Here is a 24874-nt window from a genome sequence, read left to right on the forward strand (position 1 = left end):
CAGCAAGTGGAAGCAGGACACAGACCTTGCAAAGAGTAAGCGTGAAAGCAGTCCGAGAAGCCAAGCCAAAGTCAGGATACCAGAAGTCAGAGCAGTCCGAAAGCCAAGCCGAAGTCAGGATACCGGGAGTCAGAGTAGTCAAAGCAGTCCAAGGTCAAAGCAGCCAGAAGATAACAAGGGTCCAGTCCGAGGTCAAAGCAACAAGGAGTCAAGATACAAGGAGCCAGTGCCAGCAGCAATCACACCAAGGGATCATGCAATAAACTCTGGGACTGAGTGGAGGCCTCTCTACAGCTTAAGTAAGGGAAACTCTCCCCCGTGCCACCTGAGGCTGGTTGGCTAATTGCCTCTCTGCAATCCTCTTGGATCTGCACCTGCAAGCACTCTCAGCCCTTCTCTGTTTGTAAGTACAGTCGGCCCTTCTTATACACGGATTTGTTATACACAGATTTAAGCATACACGGTTTGAAAATGTTCCAAAAAAGTATAAATTTACCTTGATGTTCCATTTTTTATTAGGGACACCATTTTGCTATGTCATTATACTTAATGGGACTTGAGCATATACGAATTTTGTTATACATGGGGGATCTTGGAACCAAACCCCAGCGTATAACAAGGATTCACTGTAGGCACATCCAGGCAAGCTTCCTCCCCAGAGTCACCACTAGGCTGTTGCACCACAGGAGGCCTCTCACTAGCACTAGGACCTGGTTGGGCCTCCTCCTCTGGGGCTGGGAGAGCACAGCTGGGACCTGGCAGAGCAGGATTACCACCTGGTGTAGCCTCAATTAGCTCTTGCTCTGGAGGAGGCTCGTCCTCCTCCTCTGAGAGCTGATCTTGGCTGGCCATGACATATTGTTTCCTAGCTGCTGCAAGTTCCATGCAGTCCTGCTTTAAATGTCCAGGCTTGCCCAGTGGAAACACCTTCTCACCCAGGAACCAGCTGCTCTCTCCAGCTGCTGCACCTCCTGCGAAGCCTCTGATGAATGGGTTGTCTGTGTTGCTCTGAGCCCTGCCTCATACTGGCGTCTGTGGCTCTCCTCCAGCACTCGAGCTGCCACGAGCTCCAAGGTTATCTGCTGCTGAGGCACTCCTTGGCAACTATAGAGGATGTTTTCATAGTCCTTTGAGAGACTGCCAAGCAAAATATAAGCCTTTTGCTCCTCTGCGATATCAACACCTCTCTTCTGCACTTGGCAAAACAAATCTTGGATTGTTTCCAAATGCTCCTCCAGAGACTGGCCATCCTGCATTTTACATCCATACAGCCTTGCACACCAGATCATGTGTGATAGGGCTGTACTTGACTGATGGATATCTTTCAGAGTATCCCAAACAGCCTTTGCAGTCGGCTTGTCCCAGACATGGTTTATTTCTCCTGGCTCAATTGTCAGCATTATAGTGGCTCTGGCTTTCTCATCTTCCTCAGCTTCCGCTGCAGTAGCAGTACGCTTTACCACGTCCAAAGACCTTCTCTTATCAAGAGTGACTGACAATAACAACTCCACGCGTTGTAATTGGTTTCATTAAGCTTGGGAAACTTCACAGCCTCCATGGCTAAACAGCTTTGGCTTTCTTCCCAGCTCTCACTGCTGTGTGCACCAAACAGCAATAAATCTCTTAGCACTCACCACCTGCTGGCTTCTTCCAACAACTGGAGACCGACAACTGCACTTCACTGGCTGGAACTGGAACCATTGTCAACAACTGCTGGGCCCATAACCATTGTCAGAGTATAGCAGAGTAGCTGACAATTTTAAAAACTTGTTCACAGCCCTCAGTGAAGATAACAGCAGAAGGATGTCTTCCAGAAATGATAAATAATAATTAATAATTTGTTTTATCTATATACCGCTATTCCAAAGATCATAGCGGTGAACAGCAAGTAAGCTAATTAGCAAGTAAGCTAATTTGCCCCCAACAGTCTGGGTACTCATTTTAGCGACCTCGGAAGGATGCAAGCCTGAGTTGAACTTGGGCCCTTTTGCTGGTCTTGAACTCGCAACCTTGTGGTTTTGAGTGAATGGCTGCAGTACAGGCATTTAACCACTGCGCCACCAGGGCTCCTGATGGAATGCAGGTCACCGGGAACTGTCCAGCTTTCACTGCCAGGCTTCTGCTGATTAACAGTCAGACACGCCAAGCTCCCGAAAGTGCTTATCTTTATTTACAAAGTGCAAACCAAATAACCAACACGACTTTTACTACACAGAACTCACAATCCACTCCTCTCTCAGAAACCCACAACAATTACTGGAAGTCCCTGAGTTTATATAGACACAATGCCATGTGGTCCTACAAACTCAGCCTCTTCCTGTCCCACACAGAAAACTGTCCCCTTGTCTAAACAGACACATGTTCATCTTCAGGCTTCCTGCACGCAGGCAGTAGAATGACCTTGTTGCTATGATTAGCAGCTGTAGCTCATCAGCTTCGTCCTCCGGGTGCTGATAATAAATAATAAATAAAAGTTTTATTTTTATACCGCCCTTCTTACAATCATGGTATCTGACGGCTCATATACTAAAAATAAAATCTCTACCAACCCACCAGTTATTACCTGTCTTAGCAGTCTTAGGCACATTCAGCAGCTTAATGTAGTGAATTAAAGAGAGTGGTCTTTAACCCTTTGTAGTAACGAATAAGATCCTCCTCCATACAAAGAAAGACTATTTCACAAATATGGAGCTAGATATTGAAAGGCTCAGAGATTTGACAGAGCCATACATGTTGTTGGAAGAACCAATAATCCTTAGCCTGTAGTTCTTAGTTTCTTAGATGGTATAGACCATGCTAGCCGAGCTGCAGGTTAGGGTGCAAGGCCTTAAATTGCAAAACTAAAAGCTTTTAATGAGCCCTGGCTCGAACTAGTAGTGAGTGGAGGCATCTACATTTCTTGTTTCAATTTTCTTGTTGTTTTTAGTGGTTTATGCTTTTTCATGTTTTATTTTAAAGTGTGAATGGAATTTTTAGTTATATTCAGTCATATTTTTCTTCCAGTGAGCTCAGAATGGTTTGCATAGCTTTCTGCCTTCTCACTTTCTTCTCAGTTCTGTGCTGCTTCTCTAAATGATGTTGCCTGGAAAATAATAGAAGAGAAAGGAATATTTGAATCATACGAGGCTAGCAGAGCAGGTTTCTAAGGACAGGGGGACTAACAGGACCAGAGATTAACATTTGAAGCATTCCATTTTTATTTATTTAAAAAAAAATCACCATTTTATAGTGATTCATATTTTTTCATATGATCCCTTGGTTGAATCTTTTTTTAAAATAATTTTATTGATTATAAATACAAAACATTTACATTAACAAAACACATAGCCAGCTTAAATCTCAGTATTTCTCAACATTTCTAAACATTGAAACACCAAAACAAAACTTCCTTTCTTTCATGTCTACTTTTTAGCCTAATAATCGATATTAACTTCAAAAACCCAAACTAAATTTCAAACTACATCCCCATAATTGCTAACAGAATATTAATTATCAATCTTAAATATAAATGAAATATATCTTTCTTACTTTATTTCACCATCTGTTACTATTATAATAGTATATTTAACTATTTATTTATTTATTTATTTACTCTAAACCTATTGTAAAACTTGTACCCCAATCATTTTGTAAATAAGTTAACAGTGGTTTCCAATCATCCTTAAATTCATCTAGGACCGTCCCTTTAATCTAATGTGTTAATGTATCCATTTCCATATACTTGTATATTTTTTTAGCCAGGATCTGACTGTTGAGCATTCTTTACTTTTCCAATTCGTTGCATAAACTATTCTTGCCGCTGTAGTCATATAAAATATCAATTTCCCAATTTTTTTCTCTAAGTTTTCATCTGTAATAATACTTAATAGGTAAATTCTAGGGTCCATTGGAAATGTAATTTGTAGTATTCCCATTATCCTGTTGTGTATGAATCGCCAAAACTTTTTTGCTAAGTGGCATCTCCACCATATATGATAAAAGGTGCCAATCTCCTTGTCACATTTCCAGCAGTTACTGTTATAATTCTTACTCAGCTTGGAGAGTTTAAAAGGGGTGAGGTGCCATGGAAATTGCATCTTATAAAAATTTTCTTTTATATCATAACATAATGTATATTTTAGTCGCCTATTCCATGGCTTCTCCCATTGTTCTATATTAATGTTCTGTCCTATATCTTGTAACCATCTTATCATTACTGATTTAACCGCTTCATCTTTCATGTCCATTTTTAAGAGCATCTTGTAAAATTTTGTCACTAAAGGCTTATTTTCCGAGTATAATATTTTCTCAAACTCTGATCCCTTGGTTGAATCTTGAACATCCTATTTACATCTTGTTTAAAACAAATATGGAGAACTATTAACCATGTGGTCTCATTTGAAGGCTTTCATTGTATTCTTTTGTACCACGTTGCCAAAGTTAAATATCTATCCAGTTTCTGATATACCACCATATATCACAACATATTGAGTAGGAATATAGAAACCTCCCTTATATTGAATAAGACCAAATAAGTCCATCTAGCTCAATTTTGTCAACTGTAACTACCAGCAAGGCCTTTTATCCACATCAAGGTACGAACCATGCCCAATCCTAGTTTCTGAAATCAGATGAGGTTGGGCATGCTGAGGGTGCTATTGTACACATATAAGTATTAACTGCATATCAAACACCAAACAACTTTTAAAAATCTAGAAGTTTCTTATCTCTCTGCTGGCTCTTCATTCTGGATTGACATATCAACTTTATAGTGTTGGAAGGAGCATAGGTTTCCCCTCTGTAATTTAAACAAGCTAAACCTAATAATATTACTTTCTTTACTTATCTTAATACATTGTTGTCTTTCTATAATTATATTTTCCCACTAATCACCAGTTTGTAGACTTGTTCCTTAGAATCTAAGGTTTCTTGCCAATTAGAAGTTTAAGAAAATTTAAAAAAAAAAGTTTTACAACAGCTGGCATTAGAATTGAAGCTGGTTCAAACACTAATTTCATCTTTCAGATATAAAGGAAGAACAGTATTTTCAAACTTTGCATACAGTGTTACACACACATTCTCAGAGAGAAATCCGGGATAGGCATTATTCACTCACAATCTAAACAGACTCAGTATCTTATTAGATGCATTTGTCTTGAAAGACTAACTCTTTCTTTGAAGCTCAGGACTTAACCTGCTTATTCATGTTTTTATGGCCTCTAGGATTGATAACTTAAGTGTACTTTACAATAAGATGCCCTTGAAGACAACTGCTGACACAAAATATTACAACCTGCCTGCTGATTAATTTTAGGAAGTGAAAGCATAATCAACTAATTTTACAGCAACAGCACTAACTCCTTAGCTTCCCTGCTCAATTTGCAATGCTCTTGCTTAGCCTTTTAAGCATTATTCATCTTGAAAAGTGTCCATTGTGGACCCCATACTGCTTACAGGTTAGGCCTTATGTTGCATATCTTTGGTAAATGAAATAGAAATTATAGGTGAGAGTCATGAAACAAATTTGATGCCTGAGCTCTCAGCACGTTATTGAGCATCTTGAAAACTTCCTCCAATTTTCAATCCCTTTTTTATTATGCTGTTGTTGTTCACTGAACAGGTCACAAAAGTGTTTGCCCATGAAAAAGGAATCCATCTCATTGTCATAGGAACTGAACTCACACACTTTATTTTGCTATGCTGTAGCTGTGAAAATGTTTCAGGGAACCATGGCAAAACAGATGATATCCTTGCTGTGCATGCAAGCATTGACTCAGTAATATGTGTGCTTAAATGCATATGCCAGTACACATCTGAAATACTTATCTTGGATGAATTCCCATTTTACTAAAGTAAACATTTGGTACTTCCTGACTTTCTCTACTGTTATGGTGGTTTTATTGTACATTTTGAAAAGGAAGACATAGAATGCACACCTCACATTTCTGGGGCAATCAGTCAACAGTTGTCCATCTTGCTGAGTTATGTCACAAAAAGGCAGTAAAATCATTGTGATAGTGCAATAAGGCAGTATGTTGTGTAGTTGCTGCTGTGTTACCTCTGAGCAACAACAATACTTAGCCAGGTCTTATTTTGACATAATCTGACTTAGTGGTCCCCACACTCTTTCTGGCTACTGCCCTGTTTCCTCTTGAGTGAGAACCCTAGTGTTCCCCCATGTGTTTTTCTTGATATTAGGTCTACTGTTCTACTGCAAATTGAAAACAACCAATCTCAATGGCTACTCCTTTTGTACCCAGTCACCTTGGGAGCAGCAACTGAGCAGCGACTGAGAAGCCTCTCACCTGTGCTGGTCTTGTGGTAAAGGCCAGCCTGGGCAAGAGGCTTTTGGGTAACTACTTGACTGGCTGATCAGTCGCTGTTTCCTTTGCAGCCAGTCACCCTGGGAGCAGCATATGAGCAACTGAGAATCCTTTCGCCCATGCTGCCCTTCCAGCAAAGGCCAGTGCATGCAAGAGGTTTCTCGGTTGCTGCTTAGCCAGCTGCTTGGTTGCTGCTCCCAAGATGAACAGGTGCAAAGGGAGAGGTTTCTCCCTGGCAAGGAAGGACTCTCAACCCTTCTTCATCAGGGTGAAGAGGGGCGTAGCTGGTGTGTGTGGGGGGGTGTTCCAAGAGGACACATGTTCTAGACTGGAGACTGGCATGGATGGGGAAAGGGAGAGATTTTACCTACAGGAGTCACTCCAAGGCAAAGGACTCTTTCCAAGAATCAACCCCAGATACTCCTCCCCTCCTTCCCAAGACATGTTTTCCCCACATAGCTGCAAGTGTATACACACACACACACTGTTTCTTTTGCTACCTCTTATCTCAGCTTGTCTGATAAAAGAAAGCAGGACCAGCAATGCTCCAGCCTGCCAGCTAAGTCCTGGCAAAGGTCACAAAGCTTAAACAGAGTACCAAATCTGAAAGCTGCTTTTTTGCTGCCACTTCTTCCTTGCTGCCACATGCTCTTTCTTCCATGTCAATAGGTCTGTTTCAAAATGGCACTACTCTGGGTTACAGAAGCTGTGCTCTGTGCTCTGATCCCAACTATCATCACTACTACTAGCAAAATATGTGGCTAGGGGAGTGAGCTCACACAGGCAGGTGAATAATAATAATAATAATAATAATAATAATTTTATTTCTTACCTGCCTCTCCTCACAGTTCGAGGCGGGTTACAACATAGTTACAACACAATCATTACATAAAATACACATATTAAGCTGCATCTCTATGTAATATTTATATTACAGTATGTAGGACAATAACTAAATATAAAATTCATGATTAAAAATTGCCTGAATAGGCCTGCGGGAAGAGATAAGTCTTCAGATGTGTTTTATATTCCAACAGCTGGTTTAGCTGTCGGATCACTTCCAGCTGGCCATTCCAGAGTCTTGGGGAGGCCGATGAGAAAGTCCCCTGGGTAACAGCGACCAGTTGGGTTCTTGCAAGCTGTAGCAACTGCCCCTCCAAAGGATCTCAGTGTTCATGGTGGATTGTACAGGAGAAGGTAACCCTGTAGCTAACCTGGACTCAAACCATGTAGGGCTTTAAAGGTCAAAACCAGCACTTTGTACTTTGCCCAGAAACTACTGTAATTGGCAGCCAATTGAGTGACTTGAGTATGGGTGTAATGCATTCACTTGAATGTTCCTGTAACCAATCTGGCTGCCATATTTTGAACCAACTAAAGTTTCCAAACTTGGCACAAAGGTAGCCCAATGTAAAGTGCATTGCAGAAATCCAACCTTGAGGTTACCAGTGCTTGCCCCACTATCTTTAGGTCCTCCAGATCTAGGAAGGGATGCAGTTAGCATAGCAGTTGAAGCTGATAGTAAGCACTCTTGACCATTGCATCTACCTGGGCTGACATTTGGAGAGACAGAACCAGGAGCACTACCAAGCTTGAACACAGTCCTCCAGGGGGAGTGTAACCTCATCCAGAACTGGTTGACACAACTCCATTCCCAGATTAGGATCCTTGATGGCAAGCACCTCTGTTTTGTCTGGATTCAGTTTGTTTGTTTTTCCTGATCCAGCCCATTACCTCATCCAGCCCATTACCTCATCCAGGCATTCATTCAGAGGAGACATGCTATCTTTAGCTGAAGCTATTTTGGAAGGTATGGAGAAATCTATTTGGGTGTCATCAGCATATTGATAACCCCTTGCCTCCGGATGATCTCTCCCAACTGTTTCATGTGAATGTTAAAAAGCATTGGGGTAGAATGGCACCTTGTGGGATGCCATATAACAGCTCCTTTTTGAGGAGCTACATCCCCAAGCACACCATCTGGAACCATTTCCATCAGGACTAAGTCTGAAGGAAGGAGACTCCGCCCTCCAACAACTGCCATCTGCCGGCCTGAGAGGGAGTTCGCCAGGCAAGTCCAGTTCCATCAGGACTAAGCCTGAAGGAGGAGACTCCGCCTCACAACTGCCATCTGCCAGCCTGAGAGGGAGTTCGCCAGGCAAGTCCAGTTCCATCAGGACTAAGTCTAAGGAAGGAGACTCCGCCCTCCACAACTGCCATCTGCCAGCCTGAGAGGGAGTTCGCCAGGCAAGTCCAGTTCCATCAGGACTAAGCTGAAGGAAGGGACCTCGCCTCCCCAACTGCCATCTGCCGGCCTGAGAGGGAGTTCGCCAGGCAAGTCCAGTTCCATCAGGACTAAGCTGAAGGAAGGAGGACTCCGCCCTCCACAACTGCCATCTGCCGCCTGAGAGGGAGTGTCAGGCAAGTCCAGTTCCATCAGGACTAAGCCTGAGGAGGAGACTCCGCCCTCCACCAACTGCCATCGGCCGGCCTGAGAGGGAGTTCGTCAGGCAAGTCCAGTCCATCGGATAAGCCTGAAGGAAGAGGACTCCGCCCTCCACAACTGCCATCTGCCAGCCTGAGAGGGAGTTCGTCAGGCAAGTCCAGTTCCATCAGACTAAGCTGAAGGGGAGACTCCGCCCTCCACAACTGCCATCTGCCGCCTGAGAGGGAGTTCGTCAGGCAGTCCAGTTCCATCAGGACTAAGCCTGAAGGAGGGAGACTCCGCCCTCAACTGCCATCTGCCAGCCTGAGAGGGAGTTCGTCAGGCAAGTCCAGTCCATCAGACTAAGCCTAAAGGAAGGAGACTCCCGCCCTCCCAAACTGCCATCTGCCAGCCTGAGAGGGAGTTCGCCAGGCAAGTCCAGTTCCATCAGGACTAAGCCTGAGGAGGGAGACCGCCCTCCACACTGCCATCTGCCGGCCTGAGAGGGAGTTCGTCAGGCAAGTCCAGTTCCATAGACTAAGCTGAAGGGAAGGAGACTCCGCCCTCCACAACTGCCTCTGCAGCCTGAGAGGGAGTTTCGTCAGGCAAGTCCAGTTCCATCAGACTAAGCTGAGGAAGGAGACTCCGCCCTCCACAACTGCCATCTGCCAGCCCTGAGAGGGAGTCGTTCAGGCAAGTCAGTTCCTCAGGACTAGCCTGAAGGGGGAGACTCCGCCCTCCACAACTGCCATCTGCCGGCCTGAGAGGTGTTTCGTCAGGCAAGTCCAGTTCCTCAGGACTAAGCCTGAAGGAAGGAGACTCCGCCCTCCACACACTGCCATCTGCCGGCCTGAGAGGGAGTTCGTCAGCAAGTCCAGTTCATCAGACTAAGCCTGAAGGAGGAGACTCCGCCCTCCCACAACTGCCATTCCAGCTGAGAGGGAGTTCGCCAGGCAGTCCAGTTCCATCAGACTAAGCCTGAAGGAAGGAGACTCCGCCCTCCACAACTGCCATCTGCCATCCTGAGAGGAGTTCGTCAGGCAAGTCCAGTTCCTCAGGACTAAGCTTGAAGGAAGAGACCTCCGCCCTCCACAACTGCCCATCTGCCAGCCTGAGAGGGAGTTCGTCAGGCAAGTCCAGTTCCATCAGGACTAAGCCTGAAGGAGAGGGACTCCGCCCCCACACTGCCATTGCCAGCCTGAGAGGGAGTTCGTCAGGCAAGTCCAGTTCACAGGACTAAGCCTGAAGGAGGGAGACCCGCCCTCACACGCATCTGCGGCCTGAGAGGAGTTCGTCAGCCAAGTCCAGTCCATCCGACTAGCCTGAAGGAAGGAGACTCCGCCCTCCACAACTGCCATCTGCCAGCCTGAGAGGAGTTCGTCAGGCAAGTCCCGTTCCATCAGGACTAAGCCTGAAGGAAGGAGACTCCGCCCTCCACAACTGCCATCTGCCAGCCTGAGGGGAGTTCGTCAGGCAAGTCCCAGTTCATCAGGACTAAGCGTGAAGGAGGGAGACTCCGCCTCCACAACTGCCATCTGCCGGCCTGAGAGGGAGTCGTCAGGCAAGTCCAGTTCCCATCAGGGACTAAGCCTGAAGGAGGAGACTCCGCCCTCCACAACTGCCATCTGCCGGCCCTGAGAGGGAGTTCGCAGGCAAGTCCAGTTCCATCAGGACTAGCCTGACGGAAGGAAACTCCGCCCTCCACAACTGCCATCTGCCAGCCTGAGAGGGAGTTCGCCAGGCAGTCCAGCTCCATCAGGACTAAGCCTGAAGGAAGGAGGAGACTCCGCCCTCCACAACTGCCATCTGCCCCTGAGAGGAGTCTTCAGGCAGTCAATTCCCATCAGGACTAAGCCTGAAGGAGGGAGACTCCGCCCTCCACAACTGCCATCTGCCAGCCTGAAGGGAAGTTCGTCAGGCAAGTCCAGTTCCATCAGGACAAGCTGAAGGAGGAGACTCCGCCCTCCACAACTCGCATCTGCCGCCTGAGGGGAGTTGTCAGGCAAGTCCAGTTCATCAGGACATACAGCCGAAGGAGGCAGACTCGCCCTCCCCACACTGCCATCGGCCAGCCTGAGAGGGAGTCTTGTCCAGTTCCATCAGGACTAAGCCTGAAGGAAGGAGACTCCGCCCTCCACAACTGCCATCTGCCGGCCTGAGAGGGAGTTGGCCAGGCAAGTCCAATTCCATCAGGACTAGCCTGGAAGAAGGAAGAGCCCTCCCTGCAATCCATCTGCCTTGGTCCAGGCCTTAGAGGGAGAGAAGAACCACTGGACCTCATCCCCTTTCCCTCCACCATTCCCTTCTCCTTTTGTTTCGTGTCTTTTAGATTGTAAGCCTGAGGGCAGGGAACTGTCTGATTAAAAATAATATTGTAAGCCGCCCTGAGAGCCATTAAGGCTGAAGGGCAGGATATAAATACCTAAATAAATAAATAAATAAACCTGTCTGACAGATATGACCATAACCACTGCAGCACAGTGCCTCCAATTACCAACCACCCCCCCCCAGGTGTTCCAGAAGAATACCATGGTCAATGGTATCAAAAGCCACTGAGAGGTCTAAAAGCACCAACAGGGACACACTCCCCTGTTGGTGTTGAGATGAAAATCATCCACTAAGGTGACCATCACAGTCTCAACTCCATATCCTGCCCTGAAGCTGATTTAAAATGGGTCAAGGAAAAGTGTGTGTCATCCAACACTGACTGGTGGGAAAATGCCTTCTCAATCACCTTGCCCAAAAAAAGGAAGATTTGAGACTTGTCTGTAATTATTAAGGTCCAGGGGATCCAGGGAGGGCTTTTTCAGCAGTGGTTTAACTACTGCTTCTTTTAAACAGGACAGAAAATTTCCCTCCCTAAGAGATGCATTAATAATTTGTTGTATTTGAGATCTAATTGCATTTCCTTCCTGGACGACCAGCCAAGAGAGACAGGGATCAAGAAAGCAGGTTGTCTTCCTTACTTTCCTCAGCAGCTTGTCCATGTCAGCGGTACTCATGAACTGAAACTGATCTAGTGTAATTCAGCTCGCACTCACTGGTCACCTCGTTGGCCCCTGCTCCAATGACAGCATCTGAGCCAGCTCTTACACAAGAGATTTTATCTGTGAAATACTTGTTAAAAGCATCACGGTGAGCTACAAAAGGTGGGTTTGGAGGTGAGGGTACCTGAGTTAAACCTATAACCACTCTGAACAGCTCAACTTGATGTGAATCAACAGACGCAATGAGAAGAAAGCTTTCATCACTGCACGTATTGCCACCTTATAGGAACTAACATGTCCTCTATATTGTGACTTATCGCATAAAAGTTGAGTTGATGGTTCCCTTTTTATTTCTTGCATACCAATACTTTGGCTGAAGGCTCCCCTGCTACCCCCTTTTCCTTCTTACCTCCCCCTTGCTTTCCCCTTTCCCCCTCACTACCACTCTGGATCTTTCCACCTCCCCCTCGGGGCATACCACCCACTTTGGGAATAACTGATCTAACTCATAAATGCAAATTCATATGAGAAAATAGGTTTCAGTCTACGAAAGCTCATGCTGCCAACTTCTTTCTTTCAGTTAGTCTCAAAGATCTCTGTACATACTGCTTCCACAAACTAACATGGATATATCTTTGAATTATAACACATAAAGATATCCCTGATTGGTTGGGATTATGTTGTGAGAAAGAGCAGTGTCATTCTAGTGTATAATCATAGGGGGAAATGAGGCAGACAGGTTTGGTGTGTTCCCACCCAGTGCAGCTTTTGCAGCCTTTGAAACTACGGCGGGTTACAGACTGCCATAAAGGACGTCCTTTACAGACGCCCCTTACCCTATCATGGACAGAGTCTGTGACAAATGGTGGCGGCCGTTTTGGCACTCGCGGAGCCTCTTCCAGGGCCTGAGAAGGAGCGCGATTTCCGCGCTCCTTCTCTGCAGCATCCGGGAGCTGCGCCGTTTAAAGGCTGCGGTTCCCGGACACTGCAAGCGGAGGCGGAGCCAGACTGCCGCTTCTCGGCAGTCTTTAACCCGCCTACCTCTTTTTGTCTTGAAAAATCTGAACGCAGAAGTGCTGCATAAAGAAGAAGTCTTCATCATTTCATAGGGTAGATATTTTTCATTACAATCATAGTTTCTCAGCTTTGACAAAGCAGGAAATTTTGACTACATAAACAGGAAACTTTGAGTTAATTAGAAACATTTTGGTTTAATTGCTTGCACAAACAGAGGAGTGAACTGTGTACATGGACAAAAGGCTAGTTTCATATCCAATTGTGCAAATATATGATTGTCTGAAAACAGTGCCACTTTGTCCTCTGTGCTTAATCTGCTTCTGTTAGGTCTTTTTATTGTTATTATTATTATTATTCCCAGTGACTTAACTTTTACTAATATCAAGTCAACAAGGCCTTTGCTGCCTTGACAAGTATGATTTGTTGATGCCACTTACCTCTTTTTCCCAATGCTCCTGGATGGGTCAGGAGGCCTTATATCTTTTTCAGATGATATCCTCTAATTTTAGATTAACCATTGTGTCTGAATCACTGAAGAAAAGCCTTCTCTCCGTGAAGATTAAACTCTGGTCCAGACTAGACCAGATGTGCCTAGGTATGTTCATACTGCCTTGGATAAAAATGGAAATACAGTGGTATCTGCTGGGTTTTGGTTCCAGGACCCCTTGTGGATGCCAAAATCAATGGATGTTCAAGTCCCATAAAATACAGTAGCATAGTAAAATGATGTCCTTTATATAAAATGGTAAAATCAAGGTTTGCTTTTTGGAATTTATATATTTTTATAACATTTTCAAGCCATAGGTGGTTTAATTCATGGATACAAAATTTGTGGATATGGAGAGATGGCTATATTTAGTAAAGTGTACTATCTGAATATGATGTTAAAATAAATATTAAATAAATTAAATTAAATTAACACCTTCGTTTCCTTAGAAAATTAACAAATGTTTTGGAAATATACTTCTCATCTACTATTGTGAAAGTAGTGTGCTTTTTAAATGAAAAAAAAAATCTACAGCGCCCCCAAATTTTACCAAATGCTTTTTTCTGGGGAAGAACTGAAAACTTGAGGAAAAGAAATATTTATGTTGGATTTTTGTTTACGTCCAGTCACTTGAACTGATACTGCTCTCAGAAAATATTCCAATGTGCATTGTAATAACCACCATTTACCTTTTAATAAAACTTTTACTTATCTTCAGCAAGCCCAACTCAATGAATATTACTAATGTTTGTGACACCCTGCATTATCAACATGAGCAAAACAGTTCTCCAGCTGCACAAGAGTTTCTTCCTTTTCCTGCATATCACACTAAGAATACATTTTATAATATTTATCAGTACATTCACTTTGCAGACTAACTACAATTCTTCAGGGAAAAGCATTGAATGCTAGATTTCAGTGTGCATTGTAGAGTTCAGCATTCTGACAGTCAAATTTCCCTCACATTTTGTAATAGCGCATTCCATTAGAACTACTTTGACTGTACAGGGAAGCCTTTTTAGCATGCATAATGTAGTAAAATACATCTGTAAAATGGAAATATGGTCTTTAGCGGATGTCAAATATCATTGTGTGGTTGCTTTAGAAACCAGAAGAGTTTAGAACAGCAGACCTGCACTCCTTGTTTCAGGATTGATTACTGACATTTGCAGGTGCTTTTTTTTTTTTCATTCCCCTCAAGATTGCTAGTGAAAATGGGCTGTATCCACTGTTTTCCAATAACCCAACGCTTGCATTCTCATCACTGTTGCTTTCCCAACATAGTCCCATTTTGCATACTCACATTGTTCCCCTCATCAAACCAATACCCTAGTAGAAATTTTAAAACAAGAGGTAATCTTACTTGGTGTGTCCTGGCATAGGTTGAGGCTCACATAAGTTTTAGCAGAATATATTTCTGGCTTCCTGGTGCAAACTGGATGCATATCACACAACGTAGCAGATGAGGGCCAAGGATTCTGTCTTAAAGGTAAGCAATCTTGTTTCTTTTTCCAGCTCCCTTACTCCTGGGCATTTTTTGCTCCTATTACCTATACATGAACCAAAAACTCTTACGTGCATATATTTCATGCAATTGTAAACTTTAATTTGTAGAGCTGTAGAAGGTAACAAATATATCCAACAATACACGATTTAAGGAAATTCCATTCCCTTTCCCACAATGTCTTACACTTAAGTGAAAATGGGCATAGGATGGTAAACTTTAATAAGTCTGATTCCCCCAAGTATAGAAATACAGTCATCCCTCTGTTCTTGCGGACTTGAGATCTGTGGCCTTGAATATTTGTGGAGGGGCAACCTCTTTTAGTTTTAATGGGGTGCACACTTGTGGCACATGCCCCATTCAAGTCTATAGGGCTTGAATATTGATCAGTCTCCTTTTTTGTGGGGAGGGGGGGGTCCGAAATGTCTCCCCTGGAAAAATGGAGGGACAACTGTAATAGATAGGTAAAGACAGGTGGGTAAATAATAGATGGGGAAGGCTTGCTCTCAGTTCCACCGCCATTGCAGGCTCACCTGGAGAGGACATGAGAGACAGCCTTCTTGGTGGTTGCTCCAAACCTCTGGAATGCTCTTCCATGGGAGGCTAGGCTGGCCCTCCCTGCTTCCTTTTTGTCAGAAAGCAAAAACAGTTTGAGTAGGCCTTTAATACATAATCATGGGATGGTTTTTATATTGGGTGTTTGTTATATGGGGTGTGTATCGTAGTTTTTAATGTATATAATATTATATTGTTTTAATTTGATGTTTTTAATTGTTTGTAAAACTTTTATTGTAAAGTCTTTTAAAATGTTTTTATTTGTGAGCTGCCTTGGGTCCCTTGTTGGGAGAGAGGTGGCATAAAAGTGAAATAAATAATAAAAGTATTTGCTTAGGAATAGTCACAGAAAGTAAAACTAAATTCTTACTAGATGTTCCATATAGGGATAAGGACAGGAGATGCTCTGTTTTTTCAGGAAAGGAGAAGACTGGAAAGAGAACTTAAGACTGGGTTATCTTAAAACAGAAAGATAGATCAAAGAGGAGTTAGTGGTACAGTTAAAATTCAGATGTTGGTTTAAAATGGACAAAAGAGGTGTTTGGCTAGACAAGATAAAATGTATAGTGAAAGGAGGCTTTTTGTTTACGGATAAAGTTCTATGATTTTTGTAATTATATTATTATTAATAGAAGGAAAATTAATTAGGTAATTAATTAGGTAATTAATCTTGAGGACAATTTTTCAGTGCTTTATACTGGCAGAAGTTTTTATATCTGCTGTTGTATTGTCCTTCCAAACTGTGATAATTTCACTTTCAAATAAATAAACAGAAAGCTAACAATGATATTCTATATAGAAATAAGTCCTACTTAATTCGGTGTTGTGTACTCTCAGGTAAGTGACTATAGGGTTACAGCCTTAAATCAATAACATTGTTTGCCATTGTGTGGAAATAGATATTTTAACCTCATTTCATGTTCATTGTTTTTTTCCTGTTAGCTCTTGTTCCCTGTCCCTCGCTCCCTTTCTTTGCTTCTCAGTCCCTCTTTTGATTATTCCAGGCTGTTAAGTTAAATTGTCTGTTTTAGGTTGTTACTTGACTTTCATGTTCTCTTTTATGGTTTTCTTAGGTTATGTATCTAAGCAATTAGCAAATGTACTTAACAAACATACTGTATGAATTCCTTTTTGAAAACAAAACAATACAGTGACCCTTTTCATTACTGTATTTCTCTGTTTCTTGCTTCTCTGTTTTCACTTCTTCCCGTACTATTAACCTTTAAGTGGAACATTCATGCAGTATTCCAGTTTTATACTTGAGGAATTAAGGCACAGATATATTAAGCCACTTGCTCAAGGTTACAGGAAAAATCCATATTAGATTGTTATACTGGAAGACGGGCATCCACAGCTAATTGTACATTATTAGAATATTTTAAAGAAATATGGTCATTCTTTTATTCTGTTCAACAAAAATCAATTTTCTTTTCAATTAACTGGAATTTTCCATACTATCAAAATCTCTTACGTTTCAAGACTGTCACAATTATGATATCATCCAGTTATTATCTGATTTGTGAACCAGTTTATTCAAGGAGGAATTTTTCCTGTTCTTTGCCTCAGTCTAAATCTATGTCATCTGGACTGCTGGCTTATTCACCACATACAAAACTTGGCACATGATTCTGTTTCTTAGGTTTATTTATCATGTTTATCAAAAGCAAGATGATAAAATACAGATCCTGTGTGTTGTAGCATAGTATACCTTTTCTTTGTGCACTCTTAAACTTTCTTCCTAGCAGTATGCAAGCTTGATAAGCAGAACTGTTTCTTCATTCCTTTGCACAGTACAGATTTACCTTGATGTAAGCAAGGAAAAGAACAAGGAGGCTGGTATTGAAAACAGAACTAAGACATGTCTTGGCTACTGTTAAGATGCTTTTGGTATGGCATTAAAATTTTCTGGCTGGGCAGCAAAATTATTTAATTGGGAACTAAGGACAGTGGCTGATATACTGATTACCTCTAACATGGGGCAGCTGTATATAATTCTGACAGTTTAACACTGGTGATTTTTAGTTGGGCTAGGAGTTCAATTTGTAATATATGTCTCTAATTTATGTGCTTCATACTTTTAATTGTAGCACATAGGATATATTTATATCAGTGACCTGGCTAAAAGACACAGACATTTGTTGTAACATCATGTCAATTCATCATTCTTAATTAACCATACTAGCAGAATGTATTGTAATACTTGTACTATAAAAAATATGATATAGCATGCATACTTTCAGTTCCAAATCTGTGGAATCAGAAGAAGATGAATTCAGAAACTAGCCATAACGTGATCCAGAAATGAGAGTCTGTGTCCTTGTTCCCTAGAAGTGTGTCAGAAAGTCGAATTAATGTCTTGCATGCACTGCTAACTGACTGTGTGGAAATTTTTTTAAGTTCACTTTTTCTTTATTCTTCTGTCTTTTTTACCCATCTTCCCCCATTGTAGCAAATTAGACGCCCGGATGAAAGCAAAGGAGTTGCTAGTAGAGTTGGATCCCTCAAAGTAAATATGTTTCTAACTTTTATTTTGCAAGTTTTCTTCTATAGCCTACACTTTTCTTTGGGAGGGAGTGGGGAGGGAAAACAGTGGGTGGAGCTTTTACATTGCTCACCATTTCATTGTTTTTAGTTCAGTGTTTTTATCACTGTTGGATCACACTTTGTTTCTGTGCTACACAAGTGCCACCATAATGCAGTTAGCTGAAAGCAAGTTGCCAAGAGACCAGCTCTGAATGTTTCCACTTATTCTGAATAGATTTATAGCTTCCTTAAGGTTCTTGTAATTATTAATATTTGTCTGATAGATGGCAATGTAGCATGGAGTTATCTTTCTGCTACATAAAGAAGGGATTTGAAGCATGAGCCACTCCCTTAAACACAGTTAATTGTACTAAAAATGACTTATTTTCATTCATTTAACAAGAGATAAGATTACAAGTATTTTGGTTTTAAGTGGTATTTGAATGAAATCACATTAAAACTGACATTTTTTCTTGTTTCAAAGTAATATCTTGTTTTTTTGTAGTGCTCTCAGTTTTTACCTCATTTTTAAAATACTGGGTGGGTAAATAAAGCAGCTGAATTTATTATGTTTATGTTTACAAAAGAACATAGAGAGGGAATAGAAAGCAAGAGATTTGTGAGATTTTTTTTAAAGAAATGTACTGTTAGAAATAAATGGTTGGCCCCTTATTCCCTTAACTACGACCTTTATTAAGGAGCTTATCTCTTGGCTTATTAATTCAGCTTACCTCTCCCAGTTTAAATTTCAATTCGGGCTGCATCCTGAGCTTATCAGAAGGTTTTGGCCATCAAATTTGCTGGCCAAATACAGCCCGTATGCATCTCTGCTTCCAGGAGCGCTCTGCATGGCTCTTTTCAGATCCTGGAGTTTCTAGCTTAAGAAAATGGCCACCAGAGCACTCCTGGAAGCAGGAATACACCTAGGCTGTATTCGGGAGGCAAAGTCAGTAGCAAAAACCTTCCGATACGATCAGGATGCAGCCCAAATTGAAATTTAAACTGGGAGAGGTAAGCTGAATTAATAAGACAAGCAAACTCCTTCGTTAAAGTGCTGCTCATATGTCTAATCTTTTAGCCAAACCAGTCAGCTAAGCTAGTGTCCATCTTCTGTAGTATATTAGGTTATAATGAGACTTTAATCGATCCCTGCTAATACAGTCTGCTATATCAGAACCATAAAATATGTGGCATCTTATAAGATACACAGTAAATATGTAGCAGTAATTGCAGTTACTCACTTCTGATCTTTGCTATGTTTTACTTTTCCCACTTTAGTTCCCTTTTGCACCACATGAACTTTGATTTCTTTCCTTTTTCTGCATTTCCCTTGCCAATCTTGCCTTCTCATTTTTTAAAAAAAATATTATTTTATTTGTGTGTATGTGTGTGTGTATGTGCCTGTGTCACTTTTATTCCAGGACAGGTTATCTTCTCTTTTCTCTTAATATTGTCATATTTATCTTCTCTATATCAAAGTGCTGTTGCACTGAGCATAAATGGGGAACAGGGTGTCACTGTGCACCTACTTCCCATATGCAATTCCAGACAATTGATTTCAAAACAGAAAAAACACCAGTTTGCTTTTATGTTTATACCAATGATATTGAAAGGCATCTACCACATTCTTCACTGTCTTTCCATTAGGTTTAATTGTGGGGTAAGGCTTTCTTTTATAATATAATAGCAATATAGTTGAGTGGTACATTATATGCATTAATAGGCATTGTTAAAATAAACAGTACAAGTTTCAGTATACTTTCAAGAAAAAGTAAGGCTACCATTTCAACTGTTATGTATGGGGGGATACCTCTGAATTCTGCTATCCATCTGTATTTAAAAAAAAAAAAGAATGCCTCTTTACCATAACATGTATGCAACATTTTAAAATACATACTTTAATAAATATAGTCCTTTTAATTTTGAGCTTGGTGGCTTATATCCTAAAATAAATGAATGGAAGGAATGTAACGTAAGGAAGGTTTAGGATTCCTCTCCTTCCTGCAGCCATCTGTGCTCCTCCAACAAGGTCATGGTGGAAGGGTTCAGGAGTCATTCTGAGCAACTTGGTTGAAATACAGATAGGGAAGGAGAGAGTTGCCCAAAACTATTCACTAGCATTTCTGCCCAGGGTGACAAGACTTGCTCCTTTTCAAGCACATGCCCCACTTTTCAACCTTCTGTCTGGGACAAATTCCAAAATGTCCTCCATTTTGAGCATGACTATGAAGCTTGTTGAGCAACACCACTTGCTGCTCCTCTTCGAGAAATGTATCTACTTCGTAGCCTATCCACAGTGCAAATAGAGGGATAGGATAGATCCTTCTAAAGTTTTCTTTTTCCCCCTAGAAGCAGTAGCAGCAGACAAGACGTACCCCCCCAGAGCTCAGGGCACATTTGTTTCTCAAAGGGTAAAAGGATAGCAAACGTGTTAGGCAATGGGCTGCTTTAGGACACAGTGCAAATAAATGTTGAAAATTTTCCCCCCTTAATTTCAGCACAATAGAAAATGAAAGGAATAATCTAAATGTAGATTCAGTCAAGAGTTTGTTGCTAGTATAGTACAATTTTTAAAATTTGTCTTGTTAAGAGTTCTATATGTATATTGCAAGCCAACAAAGCAATTTAATGAAGATAAGTTCATCTGAAAAATAAGGTTAAAATAAAATACAAGTACACGTGTCCCTCCATATTCGCTAGGGTTAGGGGCACACGACCTCCGTGAATAAGGAAAAAACACAAATAACAACAACACCATGTTTTTACCTGAGAGGACACCTCTCTAGGAATTTCTAGGTCCCCCAGTGCAACTCTGTGGTCAAAGTCCGACAGACACTGACCATAGAACTGCACTGGAGGAGTTACAAAGGCCTAGTAGAGTATTCTCTCTAGGAATCTCTAGGTCTTTCAGTGCAACTTTTAGTTAAAGTTGACCATAGGGTTGCACTGGAGGGCCTAGATATTCCTAGAGAGAACATATTAATCAAATCTGTGAATAATCCAATCCGCTAATACAGAAGGGTGAGTGTATATGTAATATAGCTGTAAATAAGCCATACAAAATGAATTTATGTTTATATTAGTTTTTTTTTTATTTTTTAATGTCCTATGTTTTTCTTGAATGTTCTGCATTTTGTGGTGCCTTGTCTTCCTTTGCAGTTGACATCTGGTCACCCTGTTTCTGTCCAGTTTTTGTGATTCCACCCTCCCACAGCAATCTCCTTGTACACCATTCCCCTGAGAGTCTTTTCAAGGGCACAGCTGCAGCAGGGAGGGTAGAATGATTAACTTTCTTTTGTGCACTTCCTTCCACTCCATTATCTTAAGTTTCAAGCCAATTTATACTATATAGTATGATTTAAATGTAGAAACACAATTGTTGACTTAAGTAAATGGTGCCATTTCTTGTCAGAGTTTATGGTGCATACAGTATGTTTGTATTGAGGAATGTTAGATATATTACAAAGGCAGTGAGAAATGTCCTACACTATATAACCTTATCTTTTTTTTTTAAAAAAATGGAAACAAAGAAGATGAAAAGAGAACAGGTTGCTTTTTCAATTCATTTTTTGATGTTTATATGTAGCTCCATCGAAAGCTGGAGGAGCTCAGAGATCACCTAGAAGGAAATGTGAAAGGATTCTCTCTCCGAGTAAATGTACGATTTCACTCGGTGATTTATTTTTTTTAAAAAAAAATTGCTGGCTGGTTACACCCAATATGATTGGTTTGTCCTCTCATCCTCATCTTTTTTCTCTTTGTTTCCTTTCTTCTCTTCTTTTTCTAGCTGAGGTTTCATCCCAACAGTCAAAGCGGGGGGGGGGGGGGGATGAATAGGGTTTAATTGAAAAGTGATATTATGTGTAATGTTTGACCAAATTTTAGGCCATGTATGTGTAAAGTTACCACTAGACCCACAAAATCCTTTCCAGAATCAACCTGTCACCTGAAATCACTTCCTAATTATAAAACAAATCCCCTTGTGAAGTAGTTTTAGTGAACAACCACAGGCAATACTAAATATCTTTGATCTAGATTCAAAACTTTGAACATTTAATTTTTGAGATTTAATTTTTTTAATTCTTAGAGCTGCACTAACATAAAAGATGTACAATATAGGAAAATATGTCACACATGAGAGCTAAACTATATAGTACAGATACAGACATATTTCTTTCCCCCTCTTAGTATGTTTGCTGAAAAGCAACTTTTATGCTTTCCCCCTTTAGAGGGAGTCCTATTGTTTTGCATACTCAAGTACAGTCGCCCCTCTGTTCTTGCAGACCTGAGATCCATGATCCTGAATATTCATGGAGGGATGCGACCCCGCAGTGCACCCCCTGCATGCACACACCCCATTCAAGCCTGTGGGGCTTCAATATCTGCAAGTCTCCATTTTTACGGGGGGCGGGGGGGTGGAACAGATTCCCCACAAAACAGAGGGCTGACTGTATAGGCAAAATGGTTCAATCAAGCTCTCCTCCTCTGTTGTTATCTTCCCATCAAGTCAACTTCAACCTATGGAGAGCCTATGGATGGGAGATGGTCATCAACATCCATGACTCAGGTATTACAAACTCAGAGCTGTGGCTTCCTTCATTAAATCAGCTCACCTTAAAAGAAAAGTCAATGATGCAATGGCAAACTGTACATCAAATACAGTGTGCCCTCCCCTTACATGGCGATCCGTTCCAGATCCCTCTGCGTAAGGAGAATTCTGCATGTGCTAAAGCCCCATTGGAAATAATGGGGCTTGCGCCTGCGGCGCACAGCAAGCTGGTGATGCATGCGCACCATGGGCACACGCCCCATTAGTTCTTCTGGAGTGCACGATGGGCTCTTCCAGCGCAGCTTTCAGCTTATGTGGCACCTAGTTAGTATTACATTTACATGTGAGAAAAACACCATTTTCTTTAAAATAGCTAAGAATTTATTGTAGACTAACTGTGAGTAGGACGTTTATACAGTTGGCCCTTCTTATACACTTTTTTTAATACACGGATTCAAGCATCCACGGTTTGAAAATCTTCAAAATGTATAAATTTCAAATATCAAACCTTGATTTTCCATTTTTTATAAGGGACACTATTTTGCTATGTCATTATATTTAATATATATATTATATCTAATGGGACTTGAGCATCCACAGGTTTTGTTATCTACGAGGGATCTTGGAACCAAACCCCAGCGTATAACAATGGTCCACTGTATTATGTTAGATTTGGCACCTCCCCTTCCACTTTACAGTGATACTCACGCACTTTTTCAGTTAATTGATCACAGTACCATAGATTTGATATAAAAGCAAGTAATAATGTCATGGAAAGAATGAGCTACTACATTCTGATCATTTGACATGTGGATTTTTATAATTCTCTTAATTCATAGCTTGTATGCATAAACTTAACTCCCAAAGATCAAAAGACAAAGATTCAGCTCTGGACTCCTATTTCTATCAACAAAAATCCAGTAGAAATGAAAGGGGACAATCACCCTGGTCTAGTACCCTCCAAAACCACTTCAACAGGCTGAGAAACTCTCTGAAGGTAGTTTTCAGGTAGGAGGAGGAGAGGGGAAGGTAAAAGAAGGAAATTCCATTATGCTGATGCACAGCACCTGCATCATATTGGAATTATGCCAAGGGAACTGTACTGTTCTAGTTGGCCCAGAAGTCAAATGATATATGGAAATGGAAACAATTTGCTCTTTGAGTCTTTTAATCACCCAAAAGACATGATTTTGGTGTGTGTAATGTCATCCATATTTTTTATGAAAACAGAATGAACAAAGGGTGTCAGTTCAAGGAAAGGGAACAGTATGGAAGCAACCTCTGTGAGGGTTTTCCCCCGTTGACACAAATTCTGATGATCGGAAGGTTGATAGTTGGAGGCCCAAGTGCTGCATGATGGGGTGAGCTCCTTTCACTAATCCCAGCTTCTGCCAACCTAGCAGTTTGAAAGTATGCAAATGCAAGTAGATAAATAGGTTCCACTTCGGTGGGAAGGTGACAGTGTTTGGTGCAGTCCTGCTGGCCACATGACCACGAGAGCAGTCCTCAGACAACACTGGCTCTCTTAGTAACAGAGATGAGCACTGCCCCCTACAGTCAGTTTCGACTAGTCATTTGTGTCAAGGGACTACCTTTACCTTTATGAAGGAAGGCTATTGCTTACTTTCACGTTTCAAAGTCCGTTTGGGTTTTTTTACTTATCATCATCATCATCACAAACAGGGAATGCGTATAGTGATCCTGAGTTCAGGCAGGTGTTGTTCTAACCCCAAATTTCCCCAGAATTGTTTGCAGACTTGTAAAAATGGTAATTTTAATACTATTCATACATTTGGGAGAGCTCAGATTTGAGATACTCAAATTGTTTTCTTGTTTGCAAGAAAATTTAAAATCACAAGTGACAACAATTTTATAGCAGTAGTGGAAGAACTGTTATGCTTCAGGTGTCCAGGTCTCCTCAGTTCTTGCTAGCATGGATAGTGTTGTACTCAGATATCTAGAGGGCCACAAACTCACTATCCCTGTTTTACTATGAATATGAATACATCTTTATTGAATAAGTCTCCAAACCATTTCAAATATAAATAAATAAATAAAACACACACACACAGTGATAAAAAAGAAAAATATATAGTTAAACTTACATTAAAATAATCAAAATAAAATAATAAAAACTCTATAAAATTTGGAATATTTGAATGTGATTACACCCCTCTTGTACAGTCGGCCCTTCTTATGCACGGATTTTTTATACACGGATTTAAGCATACACGGTTTGAAAATGTTCCAAAAAAGTATAAATTTACCCTGATGTTCCATTTTTTTATTAGGGACACCATTTTGCTATGTCATTAAACTTAATGGGACTTGAGCATACACGGATTTTGTTATACACGGGGGATCTTGGAACCAAACCCCAGCGTATAACAAGGGTCCACTGTAATTTGCACAGCAGGGCATGTTGGGGTGGGGGATGCAGCAGCAAAAAGGAGCATTCAGATTTTGGACCCTGCTTAAGCTTTGTGAGCTTCATCTGCAATTGGCCAGCAGGTTGGAGTTGCGCT

The 24874-nt window shown here is 41.4% G+C and overlaps 1 protein-coding gene across 24 annotated transcripts in view; it reads left to right on the forward strand.

Annotated features, from left to right (window-relative positions):
• The window catches only part of GPHN (gephyrin), a 671572-nt gene that overhangs the window by 368912 nt on the left and 277786 nt on the right, over positions 1-24874 (forward strand). For 14 of the 24 annotated variants that reach the window (XM_042462503.1, XM_042462537.1, XM_042462529.1 and 11 more), the window contains one exon: positions 17727-17783. The exons of the other annotated variants lie outside the window; for them this stretch is intronic. In XM_042462503.1, the coding sequence (XP_042318437.1) occupies positions 17727-17783 (57 nt within the window). The remainder of the gene's footprint in view (positions 1-17726; positions 17784-24874) is intronic. 24 annotated transcript variants of the gene reach the window in all.

The sequence above is a fragment of the Sceloporus undulatus genome, chromosome 1, assembly GCF_019175285.1.
Source record: "Sceloporus undulatus isolate JIND9_A2432 ecotype Alabama chromosome 1, SceUnd_v1.1, whole genome shotgun sequence".
NCBI classification, from domain to species: domain Eukaryota; kingdom Metazoa; phylum Chordata; class Lepidosauria; order Squamata; family Phrynosomatidae; genus Sceloporus; species Sceloporus undulatus.